Raw genomic sequence first — 27,127 nt, forward strand, 5'->3', positions numbered from 1 at the left:
CAGGAAGAAATCACACTACTTGAAAACTATGTTCTTTTATCTTAAAGACAATTATAGCTGTACTGTGTTTAACATGAAGATGGAAAAAAGAATGCTTCCCCAACATTCACTCATACCTGAGTAAAAATTCAGACATTTTATCATATTTTCACTGTATTCTATGACATATAGTCATCTAGGCAAAGTTTCCTGCATAAAAGTTCTCATTAAAACTATAAAATTGCAGCCATACATGTAAGCATTCCAAGTTCAGTAGTGACAATCACACAAAATGAAATCACTGGAATTTCCCATTCTTGTAGACAGCTCTGTGACAACATTTGTAAATCAAAGTTAACTGCTGACTAGAAGTCTTTACCTTCTTTATAGGGACCATGCTCTATTAACTGGAAGTCTTCTACCAACCATAAAACTTACTCAGTTCTTCTGTTAAAGTTTCCAAGACTAGCATGCTAAATCTATAAAATGCTGTTGTTTTGCTTCCGTTTTGGTTAGTGTGCAAAATTTTCACAAGAAAAGCTTCACCCTCACCTATCCTCCAATTGTCAGTAGCAGGTTACTCTTCCAGCATTCAACCTGAGCACACGTTTTCCCCATTGAAGCAGGTTAGAAATAGAGAATTTTGCATTCTAGAGTAGACAGAAGTATTTATAGTGGGAGAAAACCACATTATTAATTTCAATTTAACATCATTCTGAGATTTTTAAAGCCTTCATTAGGCGTTACATGTTTTTTGACATTGCTGCTGAATAAGGGCAATTTCATTTCATATTCCCCATAAAGTACCTGAAAGTACCTGAGTACATAAAGTACAACTGACATCTAAATAACAAAACATTGTAGGTTTGTTTGGTTTTTTCCCCCGCCCACTGGCCTGCAGTTTTGTAGTAGGTATCAGAATTTTCAGAAATACAGCTATATATTTTGTTAATGAAGATCTCATCTACTGTTTAGAAAAAAGCGCCTTTTTTTTTTTTTTAATTTGTGCTATGCAAACTATCAATGATATTGTTAACTTGTCCCATTTTGTTCAATGGCTTTTCTTTTTCATTGCAGACTTCTTCCAGATGGGAATTAATGGGCATCCTAAGGAACTTTATCATGGTTTTAGCCAGAGGAACCTAAATATTTCTTGTACTGCCTTTTGAGTATCTTTTGTTCATTCCAAGTGCTATTACTTAGGATTTGATATAATTGACTCTTAAGCCCAAGACTTCTCTGAATACCATCATTTGCTTTATAAGGCATGAGGCACACTGAAGTAAAGGGATCAGCAATCATCATTAGAACATCATTCATACGAAGTTCAATTCTTCTCCCTCCCTATCAGCCATCTGTATTTATTCTCCTGTTGTGGCCTTTCCCCTCCCCCTCAATTTTTTACATGCAAGAGTCTCCATGGTCATAACATAAATGGAGTGCGGGCATTTCTGTCAAATGAACAGGGGATTGATTGGTTCACAGTCTCTTTGATGAAGTGTATTTTTATGTATTCAGCTCTAAGCAACACACAGGAGAGTGCCTAGCTGATTTTTTTTTTGTTTTGCCAGCTTTATATTATGCAACAGTAACAGTAAAATTACAAAGTTAAATTTATGTCAGACAGGAAAGGTGGAATGAACAGCATCAATGGGAAAAGTCTGAAAAAAGCAGGACCGAATGAGCAGGAAAATTTTAAGTACCACAGTGTGTGTGTGTATATATATGTACACACACACACATATATATATATATAGACAGACATTAAACAACAGCAGCTACAAGATCTGACTTGTCCGGTAGGTGACTGAACTGAACCTGTTCCTCAAAAGTGGCAAAACATGCACTATGAAACTTATTTCATTATGCAGAATTCACAACAAACCAACATCCTGTGGTGCAGTCCATCATTTACCCTCACATGGGGAAACTTTCACCAGTTCCATTATTCTTGCTTCAAAGACTGCAGTGCAACATCAAATTATTTTCAAAATACTTCTGCAGGTTTCTTCTTATCATAGTCACAGAAGGGATTTTAACAAAGTGCTGTCACCCTCTACCCTCTACCCATCTACAGCCTCACAAGAAATGTGCACAGATTCATAAAAGCCAAAAAGCCAGTTCTGCAATGTCAATGACTGACATTTCACACCAGTCAAGAAGTTGTTCAGTATTTCTCAGTATTTAGTGTTGAGAAGAACAGAGCTCCTTCACTGAAATGGATCAGCTCTGAGTCAAAGTTCAGTTCCTTTCCACAGAATACGGAAACTAGTGCATCGACTCAATTTGTAATTTTCCTGGATATTCACTAACTATTTAACAAAGTCCCCAGGAATTTCCATCTTTACATGGGCATCATTAAGCAGTTTAAACAAGGATACACTTGTGTTTTCTATTCTTCTTCTCCACACACCCTTAAATGCCTCCTAAGTTTAGTTTTGAGTATGGCATTATCTTAGCCTGTAATTTTCACAAAATATAAGTATCATTGCTACAGAGACAAACTTAACCATGCTTAACTTAGCAAATACATCACTTGAACACAATATTACATAGCTCCTCAGGATCATAAAGTAGCTCTGGTATGGAGTTGCCACCAAGAAACAAAGACAAATTACATCTCCACTAACCAAACAACTTGCTATCAGTAGGCTCAGCTGTGACAACAGAAATGTTTGTCTTCTTTTCTACTCCAGGTCTGAGAGCCAAGAGAATGCTCAGTCTCCACTGTGGATGCTCCCACAAAGAAACTCACTCTCCAGTTTTTCTGCTTTGAATTTTTTTTGTTTTTATTTTTTACGCTCCAGACAGCATTTGATCCATCACCTTAAGTAAGGTGAACAACTGGTGAAGTCTACGCTTGGCTCACTGATAAAATGAGATTCTGCAGTATGTTGCTGAAAGATGTATAGGTTTTTCTGCCAGGGATGAAAGGGTGCAAGAATATAAATTCTCTACAAGTGGAAAAGTACAGAAATAATGTGTAACTGTTTCTTACTAGAAGTAATGTCAGTGAAACTGTGAAAAATTCTTTATTCTCTAACCTTAGTGGACTGTGTCCACATCTCTCTTGAAAAGGAGATTTCTGTGAGTCTTCTAATATCAGATCAAATGTTTTATGACCTTTCCTGAGGGAAAAAAAAATACCAAAAGCAAAGTCCATATTTTGAAAATTTCCTCTTTAGCCCCCCTGGGTTCTGAAGTGTACTGGCTTTTTTCTTCCTGGCTCTAGGCAAAGATAGAAACTCTAAAACACAGGTATCTTGGCTAAGTAAAAACAGGACAAGATTTTTTTGTTTGTTTGTTCTGGGGGTTGTTTGTACTATGAAAGATCACATATGGGAAGCTAAGAAAGCAAAGAAAGAACCCTCAGATCCTAGCTGAGGAAACTGCAGAGTGATGAACTGCAGGCAGAAAGAATGGAAAGGGACTCACAGCACAAGAGGAAAAAAAAAAAGTTTAGGGTTCCCCTTGGCATGCAGAAGTTAGCTGGGGGATGTGGAATAGTCTTAGGCTTCAGGGGAGCCTAAGAATAACCACTAGGAGAAGATCACACTGTCTTTCCACCTAGATGTACTTTAAAAAAAGAGTTAAGGAATTAAAGTTAAGACCTTGGATCAAAACCATGGCCATTTTCTGCAGTTCATCATGTAACTGGAAAGATAAAAGCGCTCAAAAAACATCCCAACCTTGCCTGATATAGAACAACTGCATAAAAGTAGTAAAAAGAAAGAAGTGGGAGTCCCTATATCACATCATCCGGTCTGTATGTGTGCACAAAAAGTTCCAGAGAGTCAGTGAAGGACAGATGCTCTCTTCACTAACAAGCTCAAGGCTTTTCCTATTGAAAGCTATTTTACGCTCAGAGGGATGATGGGTTTTCAGAGCTGATGGATCAACAGACCATTTCCTTTGATTCTAATGAAAAGGCCATTTTTGTCCAGTTTGAACTCATAAATAAAGATTAGAGAGACCTGTTTTCAGTAGCTTATCTTTATTTCTCATTTGCTTAAACATCAACATATAAAATTTGCTTGCATGATGTTTGAAAGAACTGGTCTTCATAACAACTAACAGGAAGATGTTTTGGACAGCATTGTCAGGATGTTCATAAATATGCTGTACAACTTCAGTCTATATATATTGTTTCTGTCATTTGATATTGAACACGATTTATCACAACAGTGATATTGGATGCTGCAAATTTTTAACTACACAGTTGATTTCTCTTTTGAGTATTCATGTGTAACCTGTGAGCAATAGCATCAGTAACACACAATAGTACTAAGACAGGATGAAGACTTTCCACAAAAGCCTAACTAAAAGGATACGCACACTATCAAGATTCTTTCCTAGAAACTTAATCCTTCAGAAAAAATAATTTCCTGGCTTTGGAGGACATTAACCTTCCTCAAAAGCAAAAGAAATCTCCTAGTACATCCATTTATGATATTTTTAGAGCAAGCCTTTCAGCCTTTTGTTTTCAGCCTTTCATTAACTACACAGGAAAAGTGTGGCACAACATATGCAACAGCTTTGAGAAAACAGAACAGAATTACCCAAAGCCCGATAACCAGTCGATGTGATGGAAGTGAGAACCTCCTTGGCGAAACCCCAGCTCCAAGCCAGTTACACTGTAAATCTCTCTTCACTGAGATCAGCTACCTGCCTGCCTTTCCCCATTCCAGTCTTTATAGTTTTGCTCCAAACTGTTTCTCCTCTCATTTGGACAACAGAATGGTGCTTTATCTATCAAGTTAAAACTCAGCTACACTCAGTGCCACTGGAGATGGGGTGAACTGGCTGTTGTACATATTTCCTATACATTGTTGCATATATTTCCTATACTACTAAACTCCATTGATCAAAGTTATGATGCAGCTACCTTGATAACTTTGAGCTCCCAAACTATTATTTGCATGTGATGTGTATGATTTGAGGTTAAAATTCTACTTTCTAAGAGCAGGATAACATGTAATTATTTCAAAGTGTTCCAAAGGAAGAAAAAAAAAAAACATAAAAAACAATAGTACTGTTTTTCTGTGTCACAACTGCACAGAGAAGCAGCCACCACAAAAAGTGCAGCATTTGTAGCCCCCGTTTTCCAGAGGTGTTGACTTTTCTAAAGCAGGACAGTAAGGGACAGAGTACAGAATTGCTGAGTGTGCTCGATGAGGAACATGAGTAATGAGGCATAGCACTATCTTTTCTAAATGGAAAAACATAACCAGAAAGGGCAGGAAATGCTATTAGTGAAGTTGTGAAAAAATATCAACAATTTTACAGAAAAGCAAGTTTTAAACTAGTTCCAAAGATGTGAGATACATTTAACAGTTTTTTTCCCATGCCTGCTTTTTAGACTACTGTAAAAAAACCAGACTGCAATAACAGAACTGATGCTCTACATGAACTTATCAGAAACTTCGTGATTTTGCCAGCTGTTTCACTTTCAAGCATGAATTCAGTAATTTCTTAAAATTTGCTAAAACGTTCATACAGTGTAACAGACAGAAAAGCCAAAGAATCAGCAATATTAGAATAACATTAAGAAAACTTTTACAAAACAGGAAAACCCCCCACAATCTTTTGTCTGGATTCTTCTTTCAGTAACACATAATGCCATTAAGACAGTTTCTGACAATCCCTGTATTATCAATACATCACACTGGTGTCTTGGTAGCCCTGTAAAACACAAAGACAGTGGATGGATACAGACGTGGTTAAGTCCAATTGAGTTAACTGGTAGATAGGGGCTGGCATTAAGTTTCAAACTTTACAGCAACAAAACCTGGGAAGTATATGAAACTTCAGAGTGAGATAGCAGAGATGTGCTGACCTTGTAAAATACCACCACCACCACCACCACCGACAATTTGTGTGTCAAATATTCACGATGATGTGATCCACCGCTTTAGCTGACAAACCAGCAAAGTCCAAGACAGTGACCTTACACAAGGCGTTTTCCTCTCCTTTGCCACAGGAGAGAAAGGTAATTTAGAAATATGTCTAGGGCTGAATTCTACCTGAACCCTTTAGTATCTGAAACCACTTGTCATAAAAACTGGGATCAATGCAAAACACAACGGTAGCTCCCCCACACGACAAGTCGCCGTGACAGTTCAAGCGTGCAATTTTACAGGAGGCAGCAAACAAGATGGGAATTCAGGGTTAAAATCTCCAGTGAAATTTTGTCTTATAAAGTAATGAAAGTTGACCAAGAGAGTAAATCAAATGGATCTCCTAACAAACTGAAAACAGCTGTTTGGCTGAGTTTGTCTCTGATTTAAGTTCGGTAATTATTGCCCTACTGTGGCTCAAGGTTATTCTGTATTAGTGAAATAGGATATCATATGAAAATCATCCAACTTCTTAATTTACTGTAGCATCAAAAATTCCACTGTATAAAAATAAGCTGGAAATGTACCCTCCTAAAAACTTACCTATAAACCTTTTAAATGGCCATTTATTTATTTATTCTTCTGACACACAGTTACACAAAATTTAATTAGAATAAACTATAATATCTAATGCCAAACAAATGATACGCCACCTCTAGTAACTCCAACTATGTTTTCACATAAATACATTGAAAAACAGCTTTATAAACTTGGAGTCAGTGATACAGCATCTTGGCTTACCAGTCTACTCCCTGGACTATTATGGTCTACATTAGCATGCAGAAAAATTGCTCAGATTCTTACAGTAAATGATTCCTACACAGGAAACTTACTTGTAAGGTCCTCTCATACCAAGAGCAGCACAAGATACAGAGCTACTAAATTTAATTTTTCAGAGCTGAAAAACTTCTTAAAGAAAGCACAGTAGACATTTGATTAATTTAAACTGAAGTCACTCAACTAATACTTGATCCTCCATTACTTCCAAAGTATACTGTGGTTTTATTACGTGCTTTTATTTAGGTTATTAGCTGCCTTATTGCCTAAGAAACACAAATCAGTAATCTACGTTAATAATGTAATTACTACAGTATTATTGGTCTGCTCGTTGGACATCAAACAGTGTACAAGTTTATTGAAGTGTTTAATTGGCTGGAGCATCATTTTTAAGGTGTAAAAGTGAGGAAACACCCTGTGTGTTCTGTGAACAGCATACTAAGATCTCTGTTCTGGAAATTCAACAAAAAAAAATTGGCTCTCAGTCACACACAGGCTGCAATTTTTGAGTCATTCCACTTACTGTAAATTGCTACACCAAGTCTTTAATTCTAAAAACACAAGTGTAACGCAAAAATATTTTATTAAACAATAATATAATCTTAATAAATTACTACAAATCAAAGTGCTTATTCTTTCTGAAACTTTCTTTCAAGATCAACTGGAAGTCTCAAATAAAATGATTCAGGTGATTTAAGGTCAGCTCGAAGTAAACACTGAATTCAGCTCAGTACATTATTAGAGGAACAATTTCAATTGGAGAGTGAGTTATCATAGATTAATTGCAAACAGGCATTTCAAGATTATCCTTACTTTACCCAGCACACCATCCTCTTTTTTTTGTTTCCCATTTTCTCAGTTGAGATATATGCAAATTAAACCTTTGCCAAAACAAAATGTGTATATACATTCTAAATATGTGATAATTACTGAGTACATACCACAGAAATAGCATTTTGAAAATACCACAGCGTTAATAAATTTTCTGATGTCAACAAAGATTGAACAGCCTCAAGTAGGGATAGTAGTAAACTAACTGTTTACTCTTTAAAATAGAGTGGGTTCTACGCAAGTCTTTCTGAATATATAACACAAAACAGGCAGACATCAATCTGAAATCCCTTTTGTATATTCTTTGCCAAGGAGCAATTTCCATATTGACATTGTTTAAATACTCATACAATAGAAGCCAATAACGGCACTTTGGCTATGAAAAGCATTAAGACCCAGCCAAAGACCCCCCAGCAGTATTGCAGAAGAAACCAGTTGGAAGCAAGTGGAGTCTGTGCTGTTTTGAATGAAGGGCCTCATAAGAGAAGCAGCTAAACTGAAAGAGAAACAAATAGAAGGGCACAATAATTGTAATTTATCTCCTGATCTCAAGATGCTTTGTACTTAAGGCAACATCAGAGGTAACTCCACCAGCTAACTACCAGCCAGAGTACAGTGAGCTCCAGCCTTGCCCCTTATAGGACAGGCAGCAGATTACCTAAAACCAAGCTCTACTGGCTTACGTGTCTTTAGAGTTTTCCCCTGCACACTTGCAGGCACCCCTTAGAAGCATTTTTGTAGCTGCTTCTCAGACTGAATGCAGACCAAACCCATCCAACTTCGTAGTTTGGCTTTACTAGAAAATACAGGGGTAGCCAAAGAAATATTTGGACACCTACAAGCCATCTTCAGCTCCAGCATCTGATGTAAACTGTCATATTACCTACTGCTTAACATATCGTATGCACAAACACACTCTGGATCCATTAATGACACCAAGTGCTGTCACAGCTAAAGACAATTATCAACTATGTATTAAGAGATCATTTTCTTGCACTTCAGTTCATAGAAATAACAAAATTCCTTTGAAGAAGAGGATACACATGGAAGAGGGTGAAAATAGGACTCCTTGTCATTCAGCAGCTGAGTCAGGTTTACTCTCAATAGAATTAACAGAAGTCTGTCATTGGCATTTAAATGCAATAAAGTTGACTTAATTTAAATACTGACCGTTGATTTCCATGAAAAATATAAAATAACCAGCAGAATATATAAGCTTCTAAAATGACACTTGAGACAACTGTATGCACACATTTCCACGTAGCTCTGTTCAGGACCTGCCTAACCCTGAAGGCAAGTCTCTAAGCTTAATGTTCCGTAAGGTCCTGGTGATGCTTCCATGCCCATCAAATTCTGCCTTTCACAGCTAAATTAACTCCTACCTAAGCTTGTTGAGGTTTCAGAACTTGAGTAGAGCAACACACAAGCCACATGAGGGGCCCAATCCAATATGCAAACCCACAACATACTTGACACAGGCACACACAGAGAATTCTTAAAAAGAGATTACAAGATCCAGCAATATATGACCTCTATTGGTTAATATTTTGTATGCACTGCAATCCAACTTCTTTCTTGTACCTATATGAGACAGCCATAATAAAAATAGAGGACCATCTATTACAATGAACAAAACCAAATATTTGATTCCTCTGACATTTTGCCACCCACACTACAGAGTTCCCCCCCTTCATGACACTTTTGGAACAGTGTCCGGCACTACAATGTTCCCAAAACTTCTTTCTGTAATAGGATCCAGAGCAGAGGTGAGTTCTTTAAAACTCTTTGCCAGTCAGAGTTAGAAAGACCTGTTCTGAATTTCTCTGTGACATCTACAGAAGGCAATTCAAAAGGGGGCATAATCTTGGGCTACTTTACTAAAAATGTTACACTGCTGTCAGTATATCGGTATGTTGCTATCAGCAGTGACAGTATGCAAGTGTCCTTACACATACTGCAAGTCGCGGCCCAGCTGTACAGCAGCTGGCTCCAGCTTAGCCCAGGAAAGGTCAAGGGTGATGTGAATCCTCAAAGTACTGCTGGCTTGTTGTGTTTATCTTTGATGGCCAAAGAGTGCAAATGCCAAAAAAAGAAAACAAACACCTTCCTTCACCTTGGATTTCTTAAATGATTTAATGTCTTTGTCTCCTATGAGAAGCAGTTCAAAACACGACACTTGTATCTGCAGACTGGTCACTGGATGACACTCTGCATGAAGCAGAGAGAACAGAAGCTGTTAAACAAGCAGATTTCAGTAGCCTACCTTGACAAGGACATGGAATTATCCACAAAGATGTTCGCTGACCCAGCAGTCTCAATGGCTTCTCAAATAACATTCTACTGATAGGTACATGACTTCTAATTTGCAAAGCCAAAGGGCTGGGATTTAGCCAATTTGCAATCTTTCACACGCTAAAGAAATTGTTCTGTTCTGAAGTTGTATAGCAACATAATGCTGGAGCAGAAATGACCAAAGAAAGGAACTATCACATTGATTCAGCTGTGGAATGAGCTAGTCAAGTGGATTTGAGTGCACCACACTTCAGTGTGTAATGGTTTAACCTTAGCCAGCTGTGTCATGCTTAGTTCCTGGCTGAGGTTACACCACGACATAATATTACATAAAACTGAAGAATTTATTTAAGAAAGTTTCTATATTGATTGCAATTCTATGCTTACTATGCTCCAAGCAGGGAAAAGTAAAAACCTAACACTCCACAAAAGCACCCTATATACTTTACTACACAAATCTAATGGTACAGACAAATGAGAGTCAGGTATACTGAAAAATTAAAGCCAGACGTGCCCACAAAACTTGTTATCACTATAAGATACTGTTAAGGTAGGTATTTCTCACTATACTTTGTTTTGATTCTCTGCTAGCATAACAGACTTCATAAACTCCAGATAGTTTGGCCATTTGAAATCTAACCCTCTTTTGATACAGTATTTGGAATATAAACATGGTAAATGGGTACAGAAGTAAACAACCTGATGCATAATGAAAATATATGGAGCTCAGGAAAGAAATTAGGTGTACTGATTAGCTATAAAAGCAGGAACTCCAGTCAGTTCTGCTCAAAAGAACCTAACGCTTGGGTACTGCTCTTGATTACTCAAGTGGCCGTACCACAAGATGAGTCTAGAGTCATCTGCTTGGGCCTTTCACTTCATTGCCCTCTGTCTACCCCCTTTTCCCTCTAACCATGCCCCCTCTAGCCATCCACTTTCAGTTTCACTTTGTTTCTGAAGTGCTCATTCAGGTATTTTACTAAAGGTCAGCAAGACTATTTTCTGTCTGAGGATCACTTTAGGAGCAAGAGAGGAAAGAAAACCCCCAAAATAACATTATCCATTTCATATGATGGTCCTAACCACTCACCAGCAAGCACCTTCTTGCTGTGACCTCAGGAATTCTGCAGTCTTTGCTGCGCAGGAAGCTTTACCACGGAACAGAGGATTCTCATCCCATCTAGCCCATAGCATTGTGATTAGAGGATGAGCTGTGGTTAATTTGGGTCTGAACCCTCTCAGACTGATCTTCTAGAGGACAGTAGGCACACAGCTAGTCCTCATGACTTCAGCTGGACTACTCACAAACAGCTTCTCACCAGCAGGCAAAAGAATTACACTGTTTGGCTTAAAAAATAATATGTCTGGACTGTCACAAGCAGGAGCTAAACAGGTTGCCATCAGCACTTCCTCAGATGCATGGATACAGCTGGTCTCTGGTAATGATTTTGTGCCTTGCATCTTGAATAATGAATCCTGATTGAGGATCAGATACAGTGTTCTGTATTTACACCGACACCGACATTTAGTATTGGATCTAGGTTGTTTAATTTAATTGTAATGGAAAGCTTAAGACTACCTTATATTTAAACCTGTTCACATTTCAGAAATGCCCCCATGTGCATTTAAAATCCAAGGATTTAAAGCTAAGAAAATCAGAATGTTTTTAATGCCAGGTAACCTTAGTTAGTATAGATGATGCAAAGTACCTTAGAGGTCTATGATGTTCTTGGACCTCAGAAAGAGTAAATTCAGATCAATTTGTATTATACTGGTAGGTGATTATATAAAATACATATGCATATGAAAACAAAGATATGCACACGTACATATTTGCAAACAGTTCAGGAATATCCGAACTGCTTTGTTCTGGACTCAGTTCTACTCAAACACACATGTATAATAAAGGATTTTTTAAAATTCAACACTTTTCACAATATACTTTTTACATGGCCACTGAATTTCTATTTCAAGAGAGCCATTCACATTACTGTAGGCTGTAGTGACACTGAACAGTGCTTATTCAAACATTCTCACTGAAATCAGGTAGGGCCAGAATGATGAACGATTACTTCTAGATGAGATCTACTCACATAAATACTCCCAGGAAACTCAGCTGGACTATGCAAGTCAACAGTCTGGATCTACCTGAACAAAAACCAATGCACTGACCTGAATTTAACAGCAGCTCTGTTCTTACCATGCTTTCGCTTAGTGTAAGCTTGATGTGTTACAGTGTTTTGTCTTAAAACAACATCACAAGATTATCAATAGCTAAAGATGGCTGTGAATCATGACTGATACAAAACAAAGCGCAGGTTTTATTTTACCTTTCAGGCAAAGAGCGCTCACCATCATTATGTTCTCTAGTAATTTTTTTACTCTTTCATTATTCCATTTCAGTACTTTAAGTTTTTGCCTGAAAAAGAAATTAGAAAATGTTTTCCACATACTTGAATACCTGAATATAATCCGGTGTAGTCTTAGTAGGTATGAATTGTCACAGATTGCTGTCTTTTAAATAATGTTTTAAAACATCTTCTTATTTATATTTTAACATCTAGATTTTGAGGTCCAGTTGCAAGTGTTTACCATAGAAAACTCGGTCAAGCTGGTGTTTGACCTTTGACAGGAAGCTGCCCTCACTCCGGCTAGTCCCAACAAACTAGGCCCAAGACAATAAGCTGCTTTATAGCTATTAGCTAGGCCAGTGTGTTTCTCCAGGAAGACCTCAAGCTGAAAAGCCAACACGCTTGACAACCGCAGCCAAGGTACCAAGGGCCCAAGCACTAGACATTAGAAAACAAATGGAAAAGCACACACGGCTACATCTGGAATCCTAATGGGCCACCAATGGTTCCCAGCTAAAGGAAGAATTACCAATGTTATTTTATCATCCCTTGTGCTAACTTAGCTGTTTATGTACAGCAATAAATGATTTTTTAAAAACATATTTGGGTCATTATGTCATATACCACCAGCAAGTACGATTGTTTTATTGTGCTTGGAGTCAAAATACACCGCTATACCCAGATGTGAGGGAAGTTCAAAACCTCTAGTCCTTCTGTATTCATTCCTGTCGGACAAATGGATTAAGTTTTTAAAAGGGAAACTGAGAATTTTTATGGCCTGTACTCCCTTCTCACTAGTAAAATTCGCACTGATATTTTCCTACAGAAGTTTGCCTTGCCAATGATAACATTAAATATTAACTTAGTAAGCAAACCAAAATTTCAACCAACAGGAAATGCCACACATTTTATTGTCAAAACATCCCCATTCTCTTTTTCCAAAGCCAAAATATTATATTAAAGAAATAATTTTTATATGCTTTTTTAACCTGAACACCTATTGAAATTCAAGGCATCATTCCACAGTACAATGAATATTAAATTAAAATACATACATGTATTTATTAACATGCTTAATAAAGGAGGACTCTGCAGTTATGGCCCTAAATTTATATGTGCAAAACCAAGCTTTTCCAAAATTAGAATACAATCAGAATGTTGTGTTTCCATGTAATGAAACATGGAATTTGTGTAAAGACTCCTGCACAGTATTTCTAACCCTAGTACTATAGCATTTAAACATTGAAATCAAAGCATAAAAACCAAGTTAGGTACTTCAGCGTTTGCTGACTGAGAAAAATATGAACTTGGTACAAACAGCAAAAAGTATATTATTTTTAAATTACATTGTAATAATTTAAACAGAAGTGTCAACCTTTGTTGACAATACTATTCTAAAATTGACTGTATTCCAACAGTTTAAATCAATATTTATCAACAAAATATTTCACAACTTTCCATTCCAAAAGACATTGAAGGTATTTGAAAATAAGTGCAATTTAGCAAGTGGCAACTGAGTCCAATTTCAGTAAATTTAATTCTAATGGACTTACATTCATTTTAATGGAGGCCAGATCAATTTGTAAACAGAACGAGTAAACAATTCAGAGAAACCAGGTTTTATCTTCTTCCCCCCTTCCATTCTCATTCCTCTTTTTCCTATTTGTTACTTGCCCTGTTTCTCTTTAGCTCTCTTCTCACTGTTTTGGGGAGTCAGGGCTGGGGGAGCAGTAGCTCTCAGCTAAGAAAGCTATTTCTCACAGGAGAAATAGAAAACTAAATAGAAATACACCAAGAATCTACAATTAACTCCAATATAGAATAAAGAGTTTTCCACAATCTAAATTTTTAGCATCATTTAACATCAAGCTGCAGCTGAACAGAGCTTTAGTATTATTAAACCTAGCTAGCTTCCTAGAAGATTGCAAAGAGCATGCACATACTCTTCACACAGGTTACGCTACAACTGTGCCAACAAATTCACAGCGAGTCAAGGGCAAACCCAGTTAGGAAGACTGATGAGAAGCAAATGATCCAAAATAGAAAGACACTGTGATAAACAAGCGCACATCCCAGACCTGCAATGCTTATGGTGATGATGTACTGAGTAATGGCCTCGACTATATTATACCGAATCAAGACGGATGAACTGGTCAATGATCTATAGATCACTTCCATTAAATTAGCTGGGAGATAGCTCAGAAGATTTTAGGGATTCTTCTGTCAAATAACTGAAATTACTTCAACACAAAATGACTAATGAAGAAGCGATTACAAAAGCTATTTGCAGAAAAGTCAATACTAGAAGTAGCTTCTTTTCAAAACAGTTTTGATCACCTTGTTTTTCTTTTAATATTACACTACGGGTAACCCTTATTTGCCATGGAAAAACAGACATGTGAATCTGATACCCTCTACTTGTTGACGTGTTTTTAAAGCTGACAGCAGAGTGCAGAACGTGAAATTTCCTTGCTTCTGCTGCCACATGGCAGGTTAAAAGCACAATTAAGTAAATAGCTAAGCATTTCCCCTGATTTCCAGGAACAGCAGAAGTATGTTAAACCTAAAAGAAAAAATACATCCCAAAACCTGATCTCTAGACACTATGAAGTTGCTTTAGAAGTGTTCCGTTTCCAAAAGGTACGCTGAATAGGGAAAAATTAAATTCTGGCACTGCTATAAAGCACCACATCTCTACACAATGTAGTATACTATATTTATTATGTTTAACTTTGTGATGTTAGTATATATACGTATAAATGTCTATATGTACACATATATGCATACCTATATTTTTATATACATGCTAACATCCATACTTAGCAATTTAAAATAATTCAGAATTCCTTTTCTTTGCTGCCTTTCCAGATGTTTTTTTTTAGTTAATGAAAGAAACAGAACAAGGATTAGAGAACAGCTTCAGAGAAACACAAAGCACACTGACAAACACTGAAAAGATAAATAAATGTTTTCGTACTCACAGAAGTGATACCTTACATATGCCAATTACTCCCTCATGTTATCATTAGGAAAATTTGATCCTTGACAAAAATAAATTTAAAATGTATTTAAATGCCAGGGGACCCTATATCAACAGAAGTGAAAGAAAAAAATATGTAATTTGTGTTTCATCTGCAGATTAGTTCATATTATTATTTTCTTCTCCCTTTTCTCCACTCCCTGCCTCCATACTGCCCTCCCCATCTCTTTACGGGAAGAAAAATGAAATGATTGATTAATCTCAGTGTTTGCCACATTCACCTGTGCAAGACCCTATCCATCTTAAGCACAATTCATTACATTAAAACAAGTTTTAAATAACACAGCAGGCTTTGTGCAAGTACGTCACAAACAGGAATTTCATCAGAGGTGGATACTTAAAAAAGATCAGATTTTAAAAATTCTTACTGATGACTCCTGTTCTTGCCACAACAGTATTTATATTTTCTTATGCAGAAAGTAAAGCTAAAAGCATAATTTAAATATCCCTTTCAAATACACTGCTGGTATTTATTGGCAGTCTCCATTATAATTTTAGAAGTATTTAGCAGCAATGATGAGTAATTTCTACAGTTTCTCACTGTACTCTCAGAAATCAATTAGAAAACATCAGTTTCTAATTTTATTGGTCTGGCATTTTTCACAATAACTACATTTTATTGTGGAAAAAATGTGCTTTCACTCTAGTGACTATTTGGCAAATGTGTGTTGAGTATTTCTACCATTAATTGAAGTGGCTCGTTTTTGTTTACTTCTCTATGTTCCAGTATCTCCAACAACTTTCAAAAGAATGTACTCGGCTGACAAGGGGCCTGTTTAACAGCTTGATACAACACAACAAGGTATTTCACACATTTTGGGTGAGTCACAAGAATGGTGGTCTCTTCAAAGTGTCTGTTTGGAGAGGTGGGGTGAACAGTTTTGAGAAAATAATTACTTAGAAGTACATTCCCTATTAGACAATAAGAAATATTTTAAACCAGTGCGTAAGTGCATTTTTTAAAAGCAAAGAGATGTTTGCAAATGGTTATGAAATACTTCCACATGTGATCATATTTTCACAATAACGGTGACTATCAAACATTATATTGCACATTAATTTTTATTGTTGAATAAGATACTGGAGCCAAGAATACTGTAGACTGTAAAGCACAGCCTGTTGCAGCATATTTCCTGGCCAACTCTTCATACCACAGATGTCGGGCTGCTATCCCAAACCATTCCCCATATTTACTGGTGCTCTCATTTTTTCATACTAGAAGTCCTGTATTTAGCTGATCTCCTCAGTAGCACTAACCAAGCAGTTCATAAAGTCTGTTTTTAAACGCAGCTGCGAATATCTAACTGCTTTGTGAAGCCACTTGTTCCACGTTCCCCTTAAGATCAGCCATCTGCCATTAACAGAGACTAAATGGCCTGTGACTTAGGTTGAGAGAGTTGTTCAAAAGCCAACTAACATCTTGTTTCAGAGGGTACTTTTGAAGCAAATGCCTAATGTCAAGTTTAAATATAGGGCTATGATTAAGCATGTGTAGCCATCACAGCTTAAATACAAATACTGCCAATACAGTGTCCTGCTAGAATTATAGTCTTCCAAAGAATGAATAGTCATAAAGCCCTCAGGCAATATTAATAATGGATACCAACATAATTTCAACACAAAGTAATCACAGGCCAGAGCTTCCAGCAAAGGTATCTGCACTGTAACTGAAGAAGTTTTTCGAGTTCTCAGGAGCCCAAAACTGTTCCTAACTTTGCATATGTGAACTGAAACTAACTGCCTTCCAATAGAATTTTATTAATAAAAACATCCAGGTTTCAAGGTGAGTATCTCAGGACAGCCCCAACCATGTATCCTACTGAAGCCAAAAGTGTCCAGAGTATGAAGGTTTGTAAAGTACTAAGCTTTGCTGCTCGCCTTTTTTTTCTTTTTTTTTTTTTACATAGGCCAGTGTATTTTTTGGATGCAGAGAGTACTACTTCATTGGCTAGGAGAAAAGCAGGAAATTTTTCTTTGGCAGGTTGATTTTTTTTTTAAATTAGCAGATGTTTGAAGCTGCTCCAAGGTTTGGAATGTCGAATAAATCCCAGTGGAGATAGATTAGTGGCAAAAAGCAGGTGAGGTGGTCAAAGGTGGATGTAAATATAATTTATCAGATGACTCTGCAATTTGTCACATTGGTATCACCATTGCACATGTGGCATATATAAAAGCTTTGGCAACTGAGAATGAACATCATTCCTCTAGCCAGTGTAGTTAGAAAGGAACTGTATAGCAACCCAGGTATGAGCTACCAATAAATGAATCAAGAAAAATCCTAGAAAATATTACTCCTTAGTTTACAATACACACACAAAAAAAAAATCTACGCTGTACATCCTTGGACTAAGAGAGGACATGGGCAGGAGTTCTACTAAAAAAAAAACCCACAAACAAAAATAAACCAACCCCAAAACCAAAATACACATCCCCCCAAGCTCCAGAAAAACGTTCTTCCATAACTGGCAACCTAAGCTAGGCAAAAAACAGCTCTCACACTAAGCATGAGTCATAACATGACCAGTTTGCCAGGTCACATAGTTCAGATATGTTCCTGGGCTCCTCCCAGGTGCTCAATTCTCACAGCACAGTATCTTTAGGTGAAGCTGTCCGCCACTTCTGATTGAAAAAGCATGCTACTCTGCCAGATGATTTGTGATTACCTCAGTTATATTCTCCTTTATCATCCCCAATACTACAGCAAAGAAGTATATCCATGCAGAAAGTCATGGCTCATATCTTTAGTATAAAATATTGTATTTCTTCTCAGCAAACAAACAACCAGGAATTTATCAGTGTGCCCTCTGCTATCTTTTTTTGGCCTCACAGACTACCAGGACAACTGAAATGGAATGTTTTTTATCTTTAATATGCTAAATGTTGCCAGACAATAAACTGAAAAGCTGAATAAAATCAGGGGACCGGATGTTTGGCCATTAAGCTAGTTACCTGAGAACACTGGATTCATTTGTGCATCAGTGTCACCTTCACTGCAGTAACAAAAATGTGAAACAAAATCCAGTGGAACATACATGACATTACTATCTTCTATGCCATATGCCAGGTATAGTGCTTTGATCCTCTATATCATAAATAATTAGCAAAATATATGAAGAATTCATATATATGTGTGTGTATATATATATAAAGATTACAGTATCAGTTCCCTCACACACCTGATAGCCAGAAATATGGGTCTCCATATACACAATTGTCTTCCTAGGAAGTGAATAAATTAAATTTATCAGAACTGCCTAAGAAATACTGAAGCCTGTCTCTTCCTCAAAGGTCCCAAGTGATCTAACTTAATGTTACAGCCCTAACACCATTTTATCCATCCATACAAATAAAACCATGTGATGCTTTTTCACGTTGTGATGAAATGCTACCACATCAACATGCTAACGTAGTTAGGACTGGAAGTTTCCCTTCTGTGAATGAAGGGACTGTCAGCACCAAGCAGTGCACATACCGGGAGTCCTGGTCAAGAGGTGGGCCTGAAGAAACTCCCTCCCCCTCTCTCTAGCCCAGTTCAGCAGAGGACACTGGTTAAGTCCAGCTGATATGAACAGCTGGGAATTACCAGAAAGGCATTCTCAAACAAGGGTCCTTTGAGTTTGGAATCAGTTACCCACGACTGTCTGAAGCTGCTCACATTTGATGACTGACTTGATCTGCTTGTAAAGACTATTTTTTGCCACTAGGAATTTTGAGGGGGGGAAAGCTGTAATTTAAAGTTTCCTACCTTAGTAGAAACAGGTCTTCTTAAGTAGCACTACAAACTGGTTAAGTTAACTGCAGCATGTCCATAATAGTTTTGCTAGACTGCATACATTGTCCAATAGGTTTAATAAATAAGAGGATAAGCAAGATAAGTAAGTGCACAAAAAGAGGCAAGAGTTTTTCCCACCCCATCAGCAGTGGTGATAGCAGCTCTCACCACCAGGGCCAGGATCTAAGATAGATACAGTCACTGACAGGAACATTGGTGTTCCTGGCTCAGTTTTAGGATGCAGTCATACATATATATCAATTTGGAAAACCCAGTTTCAAGAATGGTGATAAATTTCACTACTGTGAGAAAAATAAAGTGTCTGGCTGAGTATACAAAACTACCAAGGTGTATGTGGAAAACAAGATGCATATATCCTTGGAAGTGTTGGAACTATTACTGTATCCAACAGCTACCTAGCTTGGGACCCTTCGATTGTGGGTTGGTTTGGGGATGGGTTTGCTTTTTTTTTTCTTTAATTGAGAAGATCTACCCAGAAGTTAGTCTGCACTCTTGTGTTCTCCATAATTTTTCATTGATGGCTTAAGATTATGGAGTTATGGAGTTTAGGTTGGATATTAGGAAAATGTTCTTCACCCAGAGGGTGGTGGAGCACTGGAATAGGCCCCCCTGGGAGGAAGTCACAGCACTAAGCCTGGAGATATTGAAGGAGCACTTGGACAATGTCCTCAGAGATATGATGTAAATTTGGGGTTGTCCTGTGCAGGAACAGGAAATGGACTTGATGATCCTTGTGGGTCCCTTCTATGATTCTATAAGTTAGTTTACAAGATTCTTCTCACACATGACAAGCAAGAAATAAACATGCAAAAGGAATGTTGCGTTATCTTGTTCTACCTCTAGAAAAAAAAGTGGAAAAGTGTGAAAGCACCCCCATTATGTGTTAATGAGATAAAGGTCAAGGTATTTCATAATAGTTAGCATGTGAATTATTACAGGAGCCGACCCCTACAAATCAATGGGCCCTGACGCCATCCACCTGAGGGTTGTGAGAGAGCTGGCTGACATCATCGCAAAGCCACTCTCCATAATCTTCGAGAAGTCGTGGAGAACAGGGGAGGTCCCAGGGGTAACATTTGCCTTCCTCCAGTCCTCTATCTACAAGAAAGGCTCGAGGGAGGATCCAGGTAACTATAGGCCCATCAGCCTTACTTCAATCCCTGGGAAAGTTATCGAACGAATCCTCCTGGGGGCCATCACAAGTCAAATGAAGCACGTGACTGGGAAAAGCCAACATGGCTTCACTAAGGGCAGATCGTGCTTGACAAACCTGGTGGCCTTCTATGACTTGCCTGGTTGACATGGGGTGGGCGGTGGACATTGTCTACCTGGACTTCTCCAAGGCTTTTGACACGGTCCCCCACAGCCTCCTCCTGGAGAAATTAATGTGTTATGGCCCAGACAAGTGGTCTGTGCAGTGGGTGGGGAACTGGCTGACAGGCCGCACCCAAAGGGTGGTGGTAAATGGCTCCTTTTCCAAGTGGCAGCCTGTCACAAGTGGAGTCCCCCAGGGATAAAGATATTGAATAACATTGGGCCCAATATCTTTATAAGTGATCTGGATAACGGCATCAAGTGTAGCCTGATGAAGTTTGCTGATGACTCCAAACTGAGTGGGGAAGTAGGCACTCCAGAAGGGAGAGCTGCTCTGTGGGAGGATCTGGATAGGCTGGAAGAGTGGGCCAGCAAGAACCTCATGAAGTTCAACAAGGACAGGTGTAAGGCCATGCACCTGGGAAAACATAATCCGGGAGTGCAGCACAGACTGGGATCCACCTGGCCGGAGAGCAGCTCTGTGGAAAGGGACCTGGGGGTCCTGGTGGACAGGAAGCTCAACATGAGCGAACAGTGGCTGCTGTGGCCAAGGCGGCCAACAGGGTGCTGGGTTGCATCAAAAAGGGCATCGCCAGCAGAGAGAAAGAAGCCATTATCCTGCTCTGCTCAGTGCTTGTCAGGCCACACCTGGAGTACTGTGTACAGTTCTGGTCCCCGCTGTACAAAAAGGGTGTGGACAGGCTGGAAGGGGTCCAGAGAAGGGCCACCAAGATGATCAAAGGACTGGGAAGCTGCCATACGAGGCTAGGCTGGGAGAGCTGGGTTTGTTCAGCCTTGAGAAAAGGAGGCTCAGAGGGGATCTCATCACCATGTACCAGTACTTAAGGGGCAGCTACAAAGAAGATGGAGACTCCTTTTTCACAAGGAGTCCCATGGAGAGGACAAGGGGGAATGGACACAAGTTGCTCTTAGGGAGATTCCGATTGGACACCAGAGGGAAATCTTTCACAGTGAGGACAGTCAACCATTGGAATAATCTCCCCAGGGAAGTGGTTGACTCGGCCACGTTGGATACTTTCAAGAGTCATCTGGTGCTGGGTGCTGGGCCACCTTGTCTAGGCTGTGCTCTTCCCAGAAAGGTTGGACTAGATGATCCCTCAGGTCCCTTCCAACCTGTGGTTCTGTGATAACTAGCTCTCCCAGACAGGACTTCGTAGGACTTCAAACTGGAATGCATAACTAAGCATATCTCAATGAAGTAAAACAGTAGCAGTGTTCACTCTGTATACTTACTCTGTAAGCTATTCTCACAGTGCTCCAAACAGGACTTCAGAACTGCTCTATGCTCTTAAAAGCATAGAACAGAGGTACTAGATGATGACTCAGCTTGTATAATTTACTAAATGGAAAACAAATTAAAGTGGTATTGACTTGATTTATTTCACATATTCCTACCTAGCAACTGCAGATCTCTTCATATTCCTTTTCAATAAACAAAAAAAAAAATCTTAACAGTCCAACGCTGAATTATGTCCATCTCCCCCTTCATTGATCAGTGGGATGTACCCAAATTTTATTATTTCTGCACTTTTGAGAAAAACAGTAACCACCAGGCTTCAAAATAAATTATCTTGCTTTTATTTCTGACACATCTTCCTCCTCACACACCCATCTATTCACTTGTCCTGTTCTCCATTAAAACTTGTATGCCTTAAAACTTTCCACTTTCCATCTTCCTAAAATAATACTCTTCTAGCAGCCTGAGAAGTGTGTGCCAGAACAGCACACTGTCATTACAATAAACAAAAACCCTTTCTGTGACACCAAAGATCAGTTTGTAAACTTACGGCAAAACAGGACACATCAACAGACTAGTCAAGCCTGAAAAACAGAAAAATACATCCTGAGTAAGGAAGGAAAACATTACATGAAAAAATATATACAGTAAAATATTAAGCAGTGATGCTCTAAGCTAGGAGTAGTAATTAATATTTTCACTGTCAAAGAAGTCAAAGTCAAAGAAAGAAAGCACGGATAGTTACTGCATATTCTTAATGAATTTACCCCATCATTTAGTGAGGCCCAGATTTTTGGTAATGAAAAACACATTACGAAGTCTAGAGGCAGTTCATACTTCTAGCAGAGAGTCCTTTGCATTTCAAAATTCATAGCAGAGTTTTATGTATGGGAAGCTTTGCAGAGATGTCCTTCAAGACAAGAGCTGAAAGTAATGTGATAAATAGAAGGGTAATGCCAGAACAGTCCAGAATGACAGGCACATGTTTTCAGGGCAAGTGGTGAGAAGCAGGTCTCGTTGCAGAAAAAGTTAATCTGTTGCATTGTTTTATACTGTGGTCCTCTGAAGGACATGGCACAGTGTGAAGAAACATACATTGTGCCAAAAAGAAATTCTGTACTTCCAAAAACGAATTATGTGTGACATCTTTGCTTATCTCCACTCCTGTGTAAACATTAACATCTGTGATACATACATGAAGCTGAGGACACCTACTACAATGTACTAGAAAAAGGATAATATTCTACTGTGCTCTGCTTCTACAACAGCACAGATTACAGAACATAGTCTGATTAGTTACCACTGCAATTTAATAAGCATACCGCCTGGATATAGCAACAATGCTCCTAACCCCAAAATATTTTAGTAATTTCATTAAAATGAACTATTGTCCAATAACTATGTATTCATATCTGAAACATCCTGTAAAACCATCGATGACTGTGGACCCACATTTCTTTATGAAGATTAAAGGTGAGAAAATTACTATTAATACATGTGGACAACATATTTTTCTTATTTAAGTGAATTCTGAGCTTCTTTTCTGAAAACAAGAGTAAACCATGCAACGAGCTAATTCAGGCAAGAAGAGACAAAGAATGCTAATAGAATTTATTCATTAAAAAATTACTACAAAATTGCTTATACAACTTTTCCAGCTTCAAAAAAATAATTTTAAATACTGTAATGGAGATTTTCCTAGTTAGTAGTACGTGGTTTTCATAAATATTTTGAACACTCTTCTTTTCCTCCCAACCTTTTTTAATCATTATGGCTCTAAAACCAAAATTTAGTTTCTCAGAAGGCCAAATTAAATTACCTTTTGATGGCTGAAAATTGGCATATGCGATACAAGCTGTGTTTCATTCAAGTCCTCAGTCAGCCTGGGTACTCGTACTATTTTCATTACGTTAGCATCTACAGTAAAAAACCCTGAACTCAGGGCTCCTAGTGCTAAATAGTCTACAGATAAGGGAAAGAGGGACCAAAGGAGCTTACAATTCTAGTAAATGAATGCCACTTGCCACAGTTTGACCTACCTGGAATGTCAGTAAGGCTGTCTTACCACTGAGGTGAAGGAGTGAATAGAAATAGAAACTATGGAAATATGACTAGGTCAGTAATGGAGTGCAGGTGATGCTTTGATTGAAAGGTCCTGCTGCTTGCAGGTCGGTGAATATCTGGCTTCTGGAAAGTACATAACTGAATTCACAAAAATTAAAGGAAGTAAGACACAACATTCAGACATCACAATTTTCCCGAGATGCAGATTTCAGAAATATTGTGAGCTATAAGAATATCGATTGTATAATTACAGGAATGGAAAGAAAAGAAAATACGATTCTTCCCTTTTTTGGTGTTCCACGCACTGCATTCTCACTGGTACAATATACACAGCATTGCTCATGAAGCAATACTAATGGCAAACAGTCAATAGCCACGCATCTGTGAGCTGTTTAATAGAACCAGGGCTGCAGACTCCTGACTAACTTAGGTCTGAGCTAGTTTAGGTCCAGATAGAGCTGCACCAGTGCAGACGTCTGTCTCATCTTTAGGCCAAGTGCCTTTATGTCCACTGTCATGGTCACCAAAATTTTCTTTCATTGCTCCATTAAGCCCTCAGCGTATATTCTAATGGCTTAATTTACCTGTTTCCTGTGGCTTTACTTACTGGGGTTATTCCAATCCTTCCCTATCCCAAGTTACCCTAGGTAATTAAGAGCTGATTATATATCAAACACAATTGGTTCTGGCAGCAAAAAAGTGTTTATATAGTTGTAGTTTTTTCTGAGAAGTGAACTGTCTCAAATCCTGAGCCTTACGTCACAAATCTTCATGCTTTACTCTGCTAGAAACTTCTGCTATGACGTTTTATATTCAAGCAATTCACAGACAGATTAAGCTAAAAAAAAAAAAAAGACATAGTATTGCTCTACTTAAAAACTAGAGGAATTCAGAAAAGTAGGCAATAAATAGAGGAAACTAATTATTTAAACTGTGGGTAACGTAAGGAAGTTCTTCTGAACCCAGCAGATGCCTGAACTAACTGATCAGACTCACTTTGTAGGCAGAGAAACAAGCACTGTTTTGCATGGTTTGACTCACCTTAAGAGAGACTGCTAAAACAGGTCGGATGACAAGTATCCTAAAAAGACTTACTTATACTTAAGGACTCCTAAGGACTATAGAGCAAGCCCAGAATGACTAACACAAACAGAGCCATCTATAATAACCTGAGAGGAATTTGTCTGTGTTGCAAATGCTATTTACACCTGTATATATGTTCTTGGAATATACTACCAGTGAAAATGGATGCTTGCTCCTCTGTCATTTAGGGATAGAAACAAATTTACATGCATGAAAATTTTGCAGAGGCCAACCAAAACTGTTTCATTTCAATCAGTATATTCAAATCTCACATCCAAAAATCTTGTAAAGACAGTAAGATTACAATTTCTGACCCTGTAATCTAATCAAGCAGGTAAGTAAAGAAGGCAAAGTCAATGTATTTCTCATATGATCCGCCACTCAAAACCAGTGCTTGCTCCAGTCTGTGTACCTGTCTGCTCACCAGGAAACTTGCACCAGAAATGGCAAGACGAGAAAACACTTCCTCCTCTTCCCCTTTCAAGCTCAGACCCTTAGTGCTACAAGAAGAGAACTCACTGAGCATGAGTCATTCTCAACAGCCAGTCTCCTAAGGACTCGCTAATTGAGGAGTGACAATATTTTCATTTAAGACTCTTTTTCAGACTAAAGCTGGGTACTAATTGGATATGATGTAATTCAATTAACTTGCAATCTCAGTCTCCCTTTAATCCCCATGCTGTTTTGATATACATATCCCCAAATATATGATTGCTACTTGGAAACACTTTGCTTCACCTAACAGACACACCTTGCAATACAGCCTGTTGCTCAGTGGTCACTTTTTAATAGAACCACATAAAAGATTTAAAATTAATGATCTTTAATAGGTGCCTTTAGAATCACAAATATAGATCAAGATCAATTTATTTTACATAATGAAGCTTCTGAACATTTATTGAAAGTAAAGCATGTGCCTAGAAACAGTGAGCCAAGACACCCAAAATGACTGCTTTACTGACTTAAGTGTTTTAGAACAATTTATTGATTTAAAACTACTTTTTACAGCAACAAAAGAAAATCACATTATTTTGAGGAACTTGCTAAAGATTAGAGTTTAATTTTTACATTCTGTACACAGACAATATTTAACCTGTTTAAAATTAAACTCAGAAGATCAATCAGATAGGATTTTGAAGGGCTCAGACATTGCAAGTAGTTTAGCATTATACTTGCAAGAGATACAGCCATTTGTTTAACCACACAGATATCATTTAGTCTATAACTTAAACAAGCATTGATAAAGTTTTTTTTATAAAAAGATGCTATCAGCAAAATAAACACAGTATTTCGTACTACTTCAAAGCCTATTTATAATGTGTTTAGAAATATTCAGTGGAAACAGGAAAATAATGTCTTGATTTTCTAAACTTTACAACATCTGCTTTTACTTACATGCAGCATTGTAAAGTTCTCTGGATTTCAAATGTGTAACTCTTTTGTCTGGTCCCAAATTTGAAATGTTCACATTATTTTTTTTACCCCACACAATTTTCCATTTTTCACTTATGAATACAGCCATATGAAAATCTCTGCAGCCTTCTAACAGTGGTAAATACTAGTTAGCAAAACGTACACTTTAAATAATCATATCAGAAACCTGCTAGAAATTACTCTTCCACAGAAGACTAAAATTCCTACATCTTTATCATTTCCCAGTGTACATATGTAACTAACTCTTTTTAACCAGATATCATGCTGTTTATTCATACTACTGTCTCCCAGTCGGCTATACCCTGCCGAAAACATAATTTTTGACAAATGCAGTTCTTTTCACTGGCTTGGTTTGTAGAATCGACTACAACCTTCTACAACCAAGGGGTTTCTCCTTTAACATTTTTCAATCTATAGGAAAGGATTCAACCTGTAATCCTAGGTATTACGATATAACAAATGCTTCTGTATGACTTCTAGCAGTTTACCATGAACTGTTTGAGGATGCACTCTTATATATAGCTTTATTGATTCTCCTCCACTATGTAAAATTAAACCTGTTGGTGATTTAGTGAGAAGTCACATCTGAAGCCTTCAAGTACATGATCACATACTAGTTGATAAATATACAGTAACATTTTAAGTCACTTCCTCTACCTGCTTAGATTAGAGGTAGACAAGCTACTCCTGCTCATGAGTTTCTTTCTGGCTGTGCCTAGACTAATAACTGGGTGCCTGTTAGCAGAACATTTTACATTACCATGTACCTTGGTCTCCTGATCACTCAGATCAGGCTGATCAGCTATTGCGTGGTCTGGCTCCCATCTGGCCTCATACTCAGGTTTCCCTCCCATCAATCAATAGCACCTGCGGGGACAGCAGGAAAGAGAAAGGAACTGGTGGAAAGCTGGGTCTCAGTCCGCCGTTGGGATATGCGGCTGCAGGGTGAGGCAGAAGGCTTAGTTTATGCTCAGGTTTTGCTGCAACATGAGATGAGGTCAGTTGCACATGCCC

General features: G+C 38.0%; 1 protein-coding gene across 5 annotated transcripts in view; it reads right to left on the minus strand.

The window, feature by feature from the left end:
- SLC25A21 (solute carrier family 25 member 21) overlaps positions 1-27,127 on the minus strand; it is a 259,062-nt gene that overhangs the window by 190,491 nt on the left and 41,444 nt on the right. The window contains exon 2 of one of the 5 annotated variants that reach the window (XM_064460318.1): positions 12,107-12,195. The exons of the other annotated variants lie outside the window; for them this stretch is intronic. Within the exon in view, the coding sequence (XP_064316388.1) occupies positions 12,107-12,134 (28 nt within the window). The 5' untranslated portion in view covers positions 12,135-12,195. The remainder of the gene's footprint in view (positions 1-12,106; positions 12,196-27,127) is intronic. 5 annotated transcript variants of the gene reach the window in all.

The sequence above is a fragment of the Phalacrocorax carbo genome, chromosome 9, assembly GCF_963921805.1.
Source record: "Phalacrocorax carbo chromosome 9, bPhaCar2.1, whole genome shotgun sequence".
Lineage (NCBI taxonomy): Eukaryota > Metazoa > Chordata > Aves > Suliformes > Phalacrocoracidae > Phalacrocorax > Phalacrocorax carbo.